The 13,325-nt window shown below is 40.1% G+C and overlaps 1 protein-coding gene across 5 annotated transcripts in view; it reads left to right on the forward strand.

Moving 5' to 3' along the window:
- The first annotated feature begins 439 nt into the window (after positions 1 to 439).
- Positions 440 to 13,325, forward strand: part of LOC583635 (DNA ligase 1) — a 67,707-nt gene continuing 54,821 nt past the window's right edge. For 2 of the 5 annotated variants that reach the window (XM_030989590.1, XM_030989591.1), the window contains exons 1-5: positions 441 to 558; positions 7,011 to 8,019; positions 10,722 to 10,854; positions 11,852 to 12,030; positions 12,536 to 13,207. In XM_030989590.1, coding sequence (XP_030845450.1) covers positions 535 to 558; positions 7,011 to 8,019; positions 10,722 to 10,854; positions 11,852 to 12,030; positions 12,536 to 13,207 — 2,017 coding nt within the window. In that variant the 5' untranslated portion in view covers positions 441 to 534. Of the gene's footprint in view, positions 559 to 7,010; positions 8,020 to 10,721; positions 10,855 to 11,851; positions 12,031 to 12,535; positions 13,208 to 13,325 lie in introns of all 5 variants that reach the window. The other 3 variants (XR_004064766.1, XM_030989592.1, XM_030989593.1) reach the window with 2 other exon arrangements.

A 13,325-nucleotide genomic window follows, 5' to 3' on the forward strand; every position in this document is an offset into this window, starting at 1 on the left:
ACAACAACACAACAACGAGAGGTCCACTTCCCGATGCATTCTGGGTACACCAGCTGTTATACTGGTGATCGATAATACAAGTTCGAGCGCGTATTTCACCTAACGGTGATCGCATCAGAATAGTCCACACTGATTCGCTGAATCACTTGCGTTGCTAGCGCGCAGCGTGATGAATAAATTACCCATAATCCCGTACAGTAGATTATTTGACCTCTCTAATTACGCTGATACGCGTATTGTCTTGTACCATGTAGTGAACATCATTCCAGTACACGTTTCGTGGGGATCATCCTACAGAATGCATAATTCATAGGGCTCATGAATTATGCAAGGGGGCTTATTTTGGCTTCTAATGGATCCGGACAAAATGGCGGAGCTTGGGGGGCCTGAGTGTACACCAGTCTTGTTTTTGTCCTGTGCACGCGAATATAAATTCTCACACGTACGGTATGGTACGGTACACGCGTGCAGGACAATGTTGTTGCTCCGATGTTTTCATCACATGTTGTGGGACAGTGCAAGTAGGCATCAGCAATGTCGTCGCCGGTGTCGTCGTGGGTGAGTTGACCTCAATTATTTTTAACTTATCCATTATAGACCGGCTGTACTCCTTTTGCTTGAGCCTTACCGAGTCTTGATCTACGAGAATGCAGTACGAAAGCAGCCGTGAGCTGATCTCGACTCTAGCACGCTAGCTCGCGCTCGCATGCACTTCATTTGACTTGCGGTCACACAGCTGCATTACTATCCTGGCTGTGTATTAAAAACTGTTCTATTCAGGCGCGGATCCAGGATTTCTTAGGGGGGGGGGGGGGGGGGGGGGGGGCGGGCCGGGGGGGGGGGCCCAAATTTGAAATTTTGTGAGCCAAATATTGGTACGTAATGGTGACTAACAGTGACGTAATGCGGGGGGGGGGGGGGGTCAGTGCAGGGAGGGGCGAGTTTCCCCTCCCTCCTCCGCGAAACGCGGAAGCTTTGACGCTTCATTAAATTATTACAGAAAGAAGACGATTCGTTGTACCGTTCTCGAAAAAAATTCTCGTCTGAATTAAGTTTTTCACCTCCCACGCGAAGCGCGGAAAATTTCACGATTTATTATTAGAGAAAGAAGACGGTTCGTTGTAGAGTTTTCGACTCTTAATCCTCGTCTGAATTCAGGTTCCCCCCCCCCTCCGCGCGAAGCGCGGAAGCTTTTAAGTTCTTTCAATCATTAGAGAAAGAAGACAATTTGTTGTACCGTTTTCGAAAATAATCCTCGTCTGAATTTAGATTTTCCCCCTCCCGCGCGAAGCGCGGAAGCTTTTACGTTTCATTAAATCATTCGAGAAACAAGACGATTCGTTGTACAGTTCTCGACTCTTAATCCTCGTCTGAATTCAGTTTTTCCCCTTCCGCGCGAAGCGTGGAAGCTTTTACGATTCATTAAATCATTAGAGAAAGAAGACGATTCGTTTTACCGTTCTCGACTCTTAATCCTTGTCTAAATTCATCCCCCTTCCCTCCCCCTCCTGCGCGAAGCGCGGAAGCTTTGACGTTTCATTAAAATATTAAAGAAAGAAGACGATTCGTTGTACCGTTCTCGACTCTTAATCCTCGTCTGAATTCAGGTCCTCTCCCCCTCTCGCGGAAGCTTTTAATTTTTAATAAATCATGAGAGAAAGAAGACGATTCGTTGTACCGTTCTCGAAAATAATCCACGTCGGAATTTAGTTCCCCTCTATCCCGCGCGTAGCGCGGAAGCTTTTATGTTTCATTAAATCATTAAAGATTCGTATTATAGTTCTCGCCTCTGAATCCTCGTTTGAATTCAAGCTTTGACGTTTCATAAAATTAAGAGAGAAAGAAGACGATTTGCTGTACCGTTCTTGATTCTGAATTTCAAAGATATCCTTTGTCTGCTCCTTTTGCTTCCTACGCCCCCCCCCTGGCTACGTGCCTGCGGTCCGATAAACACATTTTGATACCTTGTCCGACCCCGCAAGCTCAGGGGTTTAAGGCAATAACTTACGGTCAGGTAAGCATTCAGGGGCCCGCCTTAGGGCCCCTGGTGGGGTCGAGACGGCGGAGCCGGCCCCGGAAGCTCAGGGGTTTTAGGCGTTTAACTAAGGTCCGATGAGCATTTTTTTTGTATACCTCTGAATCCTCGTTTGAATTCAGGTTCCCCCCCCTCCCGCGCGCAAAGCGCGGAAGCTTTGACGTTTCATAAGATTAAGAGAGAAAGAAGACGATTTGCTGTACCGTTCTTGATTCTGAATTTCAAAGATATCCTTTGTCTGCTCCTTTTTCTTCCTACGCCTCCCCCCCCCCCCCCTGGCTACGTGCCTGCTGTCCAATAAACACATTTGATACCTTGTCCGACCCCGCAACCTCAGGGGTTTAAGGCAATAACTTACGGTCAGATAAGCATTCAGGGGCCCGCCTTAGGGCCCCTGGTGGGGTCGAGACGGCGGAGCCGGCCCCGGAAGCTCAGGGGTTTAACTAAGGTCCGATGAGCATTTTTTTTGTATACCTTATTATTTTGTGACACTGGCAGGACACTATTGGCGTGGGGTACAGGGGGGCAGAGCCCCCTAAAATCAGGGGTTTTAGGCATTAAAGTACCGTCAGATGAGCATCTATGGGCCCCCGTAGGGCCCTATAGGTGGAGTCCGTACCTCGGGCCCTGACATGTAGGAATCTCAAGAATCATATTTCTTGCCTGGCTGTAAATTTAGGAATTTGTCATTTTCCAACAAACACATACAAACGTATAATTTACTAAAAAGTGAGGAAAAATCTCGGAAATTAAGTAATTTCAGCATTATTTGTAATCCACCGTTGTGGAATTAGAAATAATCCACGTTTGAATTTGATTTCCCCCAAGCCCCCCCCCCCCCCCATCCGTACGCCAGTATCTCCTCTTTTCCTTTTTTCTTTCCCTTTCCTTCCTTCTCTCTTATTTTTTTGATTAGGGGGGGGGGGGGGGGGGTCAACAGCCTGGGAGGCAATTAGGCTCTTTCGGCCCCCCCCCGATCTCCTTCTTTAACCTTTTCTTTTTTCTTCCTCTTTTTTCTTTCCCTTTCTCTCCTCTTTCCCTTTCCCTTCCTTTCCTTTCTTTCTCTTTTTTTTTTTTTTTTTTTTTTTTTTTTTTTTTTTGCGGGGGGGGGGGGGCCAAGGCCCGCTCGGCCCCCCCCTGGATCCGCGCCTGGTTCTATTGATCATTCTCAACATTTCAAACACCATGTGACCATGCACCACTGTACAAAACTCAACTGAGTTCACTAAAAATCGGTACTTTTGGGCCCGGTGGGGTCACTCAATGTGACTTCCGGACCGCATGACCGTTACCAAAATCGCGGAAAAAGGGGTCAATTTCAAGCAATGTCCGCGGACAAAATATTCCTCGAAATATAGAAAATAGGGGTGCACAGGTGTCCTCGAAATTGATAAATAGGGGTCAGAAAAAGGGAATAGAGAAAACCGGGGAAAAAAATGCTCGGAGCCGAGTCTTGTCCTTGAAATATGGTAAAATAGGGGTAAATTTGCGAAAGTGTCCTCACAATCTTATAAATAGGGGTATTCCAAAGTACGATTTTGTCCTTGTTTTGACGTAAAAAAGGGGGTTAAATATCACAAAATTTCCTTGAAATTGACCGCAATAGGGGGGTATTTGCATTTGTGGTAACGGTCATATGCGTCACCCTCTGCGGAGGAGTGACCCCACCGGGCTTTTGGGACAATGGATGACACTAAATAGCAGTTAAATACAATCTTTTCAACTTACCGATGTTAGAATATTTTGAAAATTCAAACCTGGAGTTTAGACCTAGGTCTACTGTCAAACTTGTCGATAAGCCATTTTGTATTCATTGTGTGCATTAGTGTTCAATTGCGTGCAGGGTATGTATTGTGTGTAATTGCTGCCTCTCAGCAAGTAAACAGCGCGAAAGGTCAATACGCATTAATTAGCATTGATTGACTATGCTTTGCTGGAGTGCTTATTGGTTTAATCTGATTAACACCCAAAGAAGACACTCACTGGCATCAAAAGTTGGACGGAGGCGCGATTTCAGCACTTGCCCCAGGCGCTGTTTCTATTAGATGCAATTACCTTTTCGTTTGTCATGTCCACATAGACGATGTAATTTCAGCGATTTGCGCCATGCACAGGTTGTCTCATGTCGTCTGGCCAAATTTGAGAACCCGGGCCACAATTTGAGGTTCGCGTCAGAAAACTTGTACCCTTTCGTCAAAATTACGTCATCTTGCTATATTGCAGCGTAAATCAAAGAAAGAAAGAGAAAGTGATATTAGAATGATATAAACAAAGAATATAAACATAAGAGAAGGTGAAGGAAGAAACAAAGAATAACATAAGGAAAGAAAGAGAAAGTGATAGAATGATAGAAACAAAGAAGAACATATGAGAAGGTGATAGAAGGAAGAAACAAAGGATAGCGTAAATAAAGATAGGCGAGTTGGCTCGGGCTGTATAAAGTGTCAGCCTGTCGAACCAAAGATCCCGGGTTCGAATCCCATGCACCCAGGCGGATGACTGAAGCCTGTGTTGTGTATTAAAGGGGAAGTCCACCCTGAAATTAAGTTAGTTTTAATAGGAGTAGAAAAATGAGAGAAACAAGTCGGTGAAAGTTTGAGCAAATTCCGATTAAAAATAAGGAAGTTAGGATGTTTGAAGTTGTGATCAATCAGACACAAATTGGCAACTCTATGACGTATCATGCGAGCTCAACTTCCATTTGCTCAGTACTAAAAAAATCTAAAATTTTCATTTTCCCTCAAGAAAAATTTCAACCATACATGCACCCTAAATATAATAATTGCAAATATGTTTCTATACTCCCCCTGCAAGGAACAAATATATATTCCGTCATCAATAACGAAGAAAACATGATTTTATGGAATATTATGCACAAAGCAAATGAAGGAGAGCTCGTATAATAAGTCACAGAGTTGCCAATTTGTATTTGATTGATCACAACTTCAATAATTCATAACTTTCTTATTTTCATTCAGAATTTGCTCAAACTTTCACTCACCTGATTTTCTTATTATTCTGCCTCTATCGAAACAAACTTATTTTTGGGGTGGACTTTCCCTTTAATGTGCCCTCCCCTTGTTCACAGACGCAGGCTATGTTAAGTGGAAAACACTCTGTCCCTTGGATAGGACGTTAAATGAGACCTGTGTAGAGAAGAGTCACTACCTTTGCACGTTAAGAACCCTCTGCACTATTCGTATAAGAGTAGGGGGAAACCCCGGTGTAGTGGTCCACCTGCCCCTGCCCCCCCCCCCCCACTCCGAGAACGGACGGACCCCATGCGTGATACCAAAATGTCCGGTAAAGGGGTACTTTTCGTGCGACAAAGTCCGGCCCGAGAATTGTAAAAAAGGGGGTGTATTAACTTTTCACCCGGAGATTTCTTTAAAAAGGGGGTGTCTTTTCTTTTTTTTCTCTCATCTCTTTGGACTCCTGGGAAATTATTCCGAATTTAGGGGGGGGGGGGGTACATTGACCATTTTTCATGATTTAGGGGGTCTCCAGGGCAGGAAAAGCCTGCGAAAAGCCCGCGAAAGGGGGGTTCGGAAATGTTGGCAGTCCTCAGATGGGTGCTTTCAAAAAGAGGGAACAAGCATATATGCGTACCCTAAATAACACTGAGTGGGGGGAGGGGGGGGGGGGGAGGCGGGCCACCTGCACACACTCTGTAAAGAGGTATGTACTCAAAATGGAAGAAAAGAAGAAGAATGGGAAATAAATAGAATAATAAAAACAAAGCATAACATAAGAGAAGGTGATAGAAGGAAGAAACAAAGAATAACATAAAGAAACAGAAAGAAAAATGATAAAGAATAGATAATGGACAGATAGAAGAGAAGATGAAAGATTGAAAAACAAAGAATAACATAAGAAAAATAGAAAGAGAAAATGATAGAATGATAACAACAAACAATATTAAACATAATGATAGACAGAAAGAGAAAATGATTTTAGATAATGGAAAGATAGAAAAACAAAGAATAACATAAGAAAAACAGAAAGAGAAATGATAGGAAGAAACAAACGATAACATATAATGAAAGACAGAAAGAGAAAATGATAAAGAAAGAAAAGAAGATGAAAGATGGAAAAACAAAGAATAACATGAGAAAAATAGAAAGAGAAAATGATAGGAAGAAACAAACGATAACATATAATGAAAGACAGAAAGAGAAAATGATAGGAAGAAACAAACGATAACATATAATGAAAGACAGAAAGAGAAAATGATAAAGAAAGAAAAGAAGATGAAAGATGGAAAAACAAAGAATAACATGAGAAAAAACAGAAAGAGAAAATGATAAGAAGAAACAAACGATAACATATAATGAAAGACAGAAAGAGAAAATGATAAAGAAAGAAAAGAAGATGAAAGATGGAAAAACAAAGAATAACATGAGAAAAAACAGAAAGAGAAAATGATAGAATAACAAACGAAGAATAACATACATGTAAGAAGTGAAAGAAGGAAATATAGGACAAAAGGGCATCCCGGGGAGGGTTGATACGGGACGTGGAACAAATGATGAAAGTACGGGACGATCCTGTTTATATATACGGGACATCTGGTCACCCTGAATTTTTGATTCTTTGCAATTTTTTTTACAGTGCAGTATCTTTTTCTTCTTCCTCCTTGTGGGCAGTAAGTTATTTGATACCATTAAGGAATATCATGTAGTGCAATGATTTGGGAAGTAATAGATAAAAGAGTCAAACAGTGGACCACTCGACGTTACTACATCATGCACTGTCAGTCTGAAAAACAACTTAAACCAGATGGACTTTTGTTTTAGGCAGCTACATTCTGTTCCAAAATAGAGTGTAGTTGTGTATTTTGGCAAATTAGCTTCAAATTGTTAACCCTGCAGCATCTCTTATTAGATCTTTCCTGCAATTACTAAGTCCCTGAAATATTTTTTGTTCTACTTGTCTCATGAGTATTTTTTTTTCTTCCAATTTCATTTCTCTTCAGATTGGAAGTAATCCAGAGCACATCGTCAATATGTTAAAATACCGCATATCTCCGGCTATATATCTCCCACATATTGAACGTGGAGGTACTCTTCTGGAGTTACTGGACATACTAGGCAAAGATTCCAACAGTGAAGAGAGCGTGGCAGAATCTGAGAGGGACGAAGAAGAACTAGTGCCAGTGAAAATTGAGCAAGAAGAAGAGAAGGAATCAGAAAGTGGTGACAGTAATGACAATGATGTTGACAACGTACTAGTGCCAGTGAAAATTGAGTATGAAGAAGACGAACTTCAAGAAGAAGAAGAGAAGGAACCAGAGAATGGTGACAGTGATGACAGTGATGACAATGATATTGACAACGTACTAGTGCCAGTGAAAATTGAGCATGACAAAGATACAGAGAAGTTGCATCCTGTGGAAACTATAGAGACAAATAAATCTGTAAATGAAGGAGTAAATGAAGAATGGGATCCAACAAATGACATTGATTTTTATGTACAGCTGTTTACTTCTGAAGGCGGTTTAAAAGAAGCGGATGTGACACAAAGTGGTATACAAATATCAGCTTCCAGCATCAGGGAAAAGGGTAAATTATGTGTTGAGTATCGAAACAAGAAGGGAGAAGTAAATGAAAAAGAACAAGAAGAAGAAAACAATGATGAAGAAGAAGAAGAGGAAGAAGAAAATGACAACGAAGGAGAAGAGGAGGTGGAAGAAGAAGGAGAAGAACTTCAAGAAGAAGATGACAATGATGTTCACAACTTAGTACTAGTGCCAGTGAATATTGAGCATGAACAAAATGAAAAGCACAAATCTAAGGATGAGAAGTTGCATCCTGTGGATACTGTGGAGAAAAGGAAATTTTTAGATGAAAGAGAAACAGAAGAATTGGATCCAAAAAATGACATTGATGCTCCTGTAGAGCTGTTTACTTCTGATGGCGGTTCAAAAGAAGCAGATGTAAAACAAAGTGGTAGACAAAAAGCAGCTTCCAGCGTCAGGAATAAGGGTAAATTATGTTTTGAGTATCTACATTATACAGTGTGTCTCTAAAAAAAGTAAACCCAACTTCAACGGCAAATTTTCAGAAAACTATGAAATATTTACACATTATTTTTTCATGGTTAGATAGTCCAATAAGTCCTCTGTCCAATTATATCACTTAGGTTATCTGACGCTCATGCATGACTGAGCATGATTCAACTTAGTGAACTGGTGTCAAATCATCACTGTGGCAAGTTATTTCTTGCTATTGTCATGCATTCAGGGCCTATTTGAAGTTAAATCTTTGTCACATGTTAGGCCTATGATTACATAACAACTTCAGCAAAGGTTGTTCCTAACACAGGCACACTTCACATGCTTTCCAAACATGGTACAGTTGACAATTGAGCAGAGAGTATTCCTGGTAACTCGATACCAGGAAACAAGAAGTTTCGTGGAAGTTCACGATGCTTTTCGGGTGCAGTTCCCCGAGAGGCAGCCTCCAACAAAAAGAGCCATCTGGTACAATGTGAGAAAGTATGCTGATCACGGAACCAGTTTGAACAGGAATAAAGGACACTCTGGCCACAGACGAACTGGGAGGTCTGCTGAAAACATCCAAGTGGTAAGAGAGGCCATCCAAGCCAACCCACGCATAAGCACCAGGAGAAATGATACTGGAATACCACGCGCAACTTTTAACAGAATAGCAAGACTGGATTTGCATCTCCATCCATATCATGTTCATGTTCAGCACCAACTTCTACCAGCTGATTTTCCCAGACGACTTCAATTTTCACAATGGTTTGTGAACCGGTGCAACCGAGATCGACAGTTCCTCCAGTTTTTTACCATCGGGGATGAAGCAACGTTTTCCATGGATGGAATGGTAAACACCCACTATGAGCACGAGTATGCTGAACTCCATCATCCACCGGGATATGCTTTTAATAAGAACATGAGCAGGGAGAAAGTGAGTGTCTGGATTGGTCTTTGTGGCAATGGTTCATTGGTGGGACCTTACTTTTTTGAAGGCAACATCAATGGCAGGGCGTACCTTGACATGCTGAACAATTTTATTGTGCCTGAGATGGAACAGATCTTCCCCCGACAACGACGTGGAGCATTCCGCAGGGCCTGGTGGGCTCAGGATGGGGCCCCAGCCCACAGACTTATTGCTGTGAGGAATCGTTTGACTGAACTCTTTGGCAATCGCATCATTGCTCTTCATTTCCCAGTTGAGTGGCCTGCACGTTCACCAGATCTGACACCATGCGATTTCTTTCTTTGGGGGTATCTTAAAGGAAAAGTGTTCCAAACCCCACCGGCCACAATTTAGGAGCTGAGGCAACAGATAACAGGTGAAGTGAACCGATTACGACAAGATCAGGGAATGATCAGGCGTGCTGTCAGGGACATGAGGAGGCGTTGCGAGCTTTGCATGGAAAGGAATGGCGGTCATGTCGAGGGTACACATCCCTAAGCTATGCTTGTGAGAAATCAGACATTTCCTATGTCATTTGATTGATGAACTTCCAGTGCAATTCTAACTTGCCACAGTGATGATTTCACACCCATTCACTAAGTTGAATCATGCTCAGTCATGCATGAGAGTTACATAACCTACGTGGTATCATTGGACAGAGGACTTATTGGACTATCTAACCATGAAAAAATAATGTGTAAATATTTTATAGTTTTCTGAAAATTTGCCGTTGAAGTTGGGTTTACTTTTTTTAGAGACACACTGTATATTATTTGTATTTGGTACTCTCTTCGTCTTTTTAAAAGCATCCACCTGTACATTCATTGCTTAAGCCTTTGCAGCTTTCACTATTGTAAAGCATGTCATTAAAGTGAGTTTTGCAAACCAGTAAATACAGTTTACAAACTGATATGTATCTGTTTATATACTTATTTACTGAGCATAATTTTATGGTCTTCTCAGAATAATGAATATATGAGTTATGATTTAGATTTTATTTATTATCACAGAGCTTTGAAATGACTTCTATAGTTCAAATGATTAAAGGTAATCCAAAGTTTGGGAAATTTTGAAAATTGGGAGGATAGGGATTCTTTACAATTTTGATATATTAGGATGCCCCTGTGGATGTATTATAAGCACTAGAAAATTTAGCCCCTAAAACACTTCTGCTTTTGAGAAAATTTGAGTATAAAATTTTACCGGTGCTCCCGGTAAATTGTGATAAATTTCAAATAGCGCCTACGGCCGTACAATGGTAGCAGCGACCATGAAAATCTCAGAATATGTAGTTGTGATATATAATTTCCAAACGGGAATAGCTAATTTGTTGATTTTAGTCAAGAAACATTGTTTTATAGCTTCATTAATATCTTGACCTTGAGAGGGAGCTGTACAACATAAAGAGTTTATTTTTTACAATTTCATAACTTTAGACTCGATTTCAACCCTGACAACGATCACTGCATATTGTAGGGTCGCATACATGTATGCTTCCAATATGTTCATTTGAACCACATTCATGACCCCATACCAAAACTTTGTATTACCTTTAAAAGAGTTGGCCAGGGTCAGTTGCAATCGCATATCATAATTAATTTCCAATTGCAATATTTAAATGATTGTTTGTCTGTTACATTCCCAGAATTACTTAAATCACTAATTACAATTTTGTCTTTCCTTATCTGAATTGTATACCCTACAAATTTCATATTTCCTTCCGTTTATCCTTTACCTACTAGGGAAACGGTTCCGAATTACAAGGGTCTGTGAAATATGTTCTGCATCTACTGATGACATGTCAAAGCATCTTGAAAGGACACACAAACTGTCGAAGGAGGAAAGGCAGAAATATCTATTGGCTGCACGGGGCAGGTAAAATGGATTTTCATTTACTTTTTTGTAATTTGTGACCATGTGACCATAAAGAGCATTACTATAGCTGTTAGAATCCATCAATTGTAAGAGTTTTTGTTGATTTAATTGAGAACTAGACTGCTGTGGTAGTCTAAAATCACTCAGTAACAGTACTAAAATGGGTGAATATCCACCTAATAATGAATTTTGTTAAACAAATATTTTATCATGATATCGATATATTGGTACTTGTAGAAATAATTTAGTATGTGCTCTTTAAAGTGACTCGGTAACATTGTTGAAGGTTGATGAAAAAAATTGCTTAATTTTTGTATAAAATGTTACTTACTATATTTCTTCTACTATACTAACCCTCTGACATGCAAAAAATCCTGAAAAAATTCTCAAACCACGAAGATATCTATGGTTTTCTTTGCAGGCGTCGATGTTAGACACCCTCTAACAGTGATTAACAGTAAATTCTCCCAACCATTTTTGAATTTTCCCAACCGTTTTTCCATGAAAAAAATACATAAAACAGGCTGTAAAAATCTGTCAACACTTAACTGTCTGGAATGGAATGTAGAGCCATTTTATTGCTTTGTGACGATTTACATTCACCTAAAATGTAATAATATTGTCCTTGTCTAGATGCTGAGCAGGCTTTGACAAGTAGCAGAATAGAAGTAGAATAATATAGTTGGGAGAATTAAGGAATCGATCAGATCAGTTTTTCCCAATTTTGCCATGAATAATGGTCCGTTTTCACTCAAATTTTCAGATTGTCTTTAATTGTACATCTAGCATTGAAGTCACTACCTTAGCACCATGCACTATCTCTCATCTGAACAATGTTACCCAGTCCCTTTAAGACATTTGTCGTGATATTGTAATCATAATCATGATCATTTTGTTTGTGCTTCATGAGAACATTCAGAAACACACACATTTTCAAGCATGACAGTTTGATTTATTGTATGATTCATTTAATGTTTCACATATTCTTTTTCCATAGAATCCCAATTAGAAGAAGAGCGATGATTGAGAATCCCAGTACCGGTAGAAAGCAAAGCAAAAGAGCAGACTGTCCATTGTGCCAGGGAAAAAATTATACTTCATTACAAAACCACTTCGAAACCAAACATGGACTTGAGGCCAATGAAGCAAAGGAAATCCGTAAGAGAATGAAACAAGGTACTGTAGTCCTTCATTGATATGTTATTTCATTCGGTCTTGCTGTTGCTTAACCCTAAAAAGACACGGTCCATTTGTTATTTCTCTGGAGCAAGCAGTTTCCAGTAATCCTTCCACCTCCCTGGAGTTTCATTTCTCTGCCATAAAGTCAAAATAAACTAGCCTGTAAGGTTTTCATATCCATCTCAAACTGATCTGGAATTATGATAGTGGTAGGATGTTGAATGAATGAATGTTCCATAGGGTGTGGCAGTAATGCAACTGAAAGACTGTGCTGTAAGAAGGTGAATGAAAAGGGAACATGAGCTGGGAAAATGAATATGCAAATGAAGAATGCAAATATATAAATGAATATGTAATAGTGGATAAGGAAGAAAGTATGAAATTTGCTAACTGAAGTGTAAAGACATATTCAAAGTGTTGCACTAATAAGATTTATTCTATGTCCATGTATACCTATATACTTTAAGAATGGAATACTTGCTACATGTATATCATGGTACAGGTGTAGAACTGGTTGAAGCTGATCAGCTAGGAACAGATGCAGCAGATTCTGAGAGGGAAGAATCTGAGATGGAAGAAGATATGAAGGAACATCAGGAAAGCTTAGAAGATGCAGGAATGAACAAGAAGCAGAGACAGACAGAAGAGGAGAGTAATGATGAGGATAACGAAGATGATGAAGGTGATGACAAGGATGAAGACTGGGTGCCTCCGAGAGATTGGAAAAACACAAGGCAACAGGAATGTGATCGACCAAATGTAGAAAAGGAAAACAAGAAGGAAGAAGAACATGAAAAAAAAGAAGAAGAGGAAGATGACAACAAAGGAGAAGAGGAGGAGGAAGAAGAAGGAGAAGAACCTCAAGAAGAAGAGAAGGAACCAGATAGTGTTATCAGTAATGACAATGATGTTCACAACTTAGTACTAGGGCCAGTGAATATTGAGCATGAAAAAAATACAGAGAATGAAAAGCACAAATCTAAGGATGAGAAGTTGCATCCTGTAGAAACTGTGGAAACAAGTAAATCTTTAGACGAAGGAGAAACACAAGAATTGGATCCAAAAAATGGCATTGATGCTCCTGTAGAGCTGTTTACTTCTGATGGCGGTTCAAAAGAAGCGGATGTGAAACAAAGTGGTAGACAAAAATCAGCTTCCAGCATCAGGAAAAAGGGTAAATTATGTTTAGAGTTTATTATTTGTATTTGGTACTCTCTTTGATTTTTTAAAAGCATCCACCTGTAGGCCTACATTCATTTGCTTAAGCATTTGTAGCTTTCACTATTGTAAAG

This window comes from Strongylocentrotus purpuratus, unplaced genomic scaffold, assembly GCF_000002235.5.
Source record: "Strongylocentrotus purpuratus isolate Spur 01 unplaced genomic scaffold, Spur_5.0 spur5_scaffold_18, whole genome shotgun sequence".
NCBI lineage: Eukaryota > Metazoa > Echinodermata > Echinoidea > Camarodonta > Strongylocentrotidae > Strongylocentrotus > Strongylocentrotus purpuratus.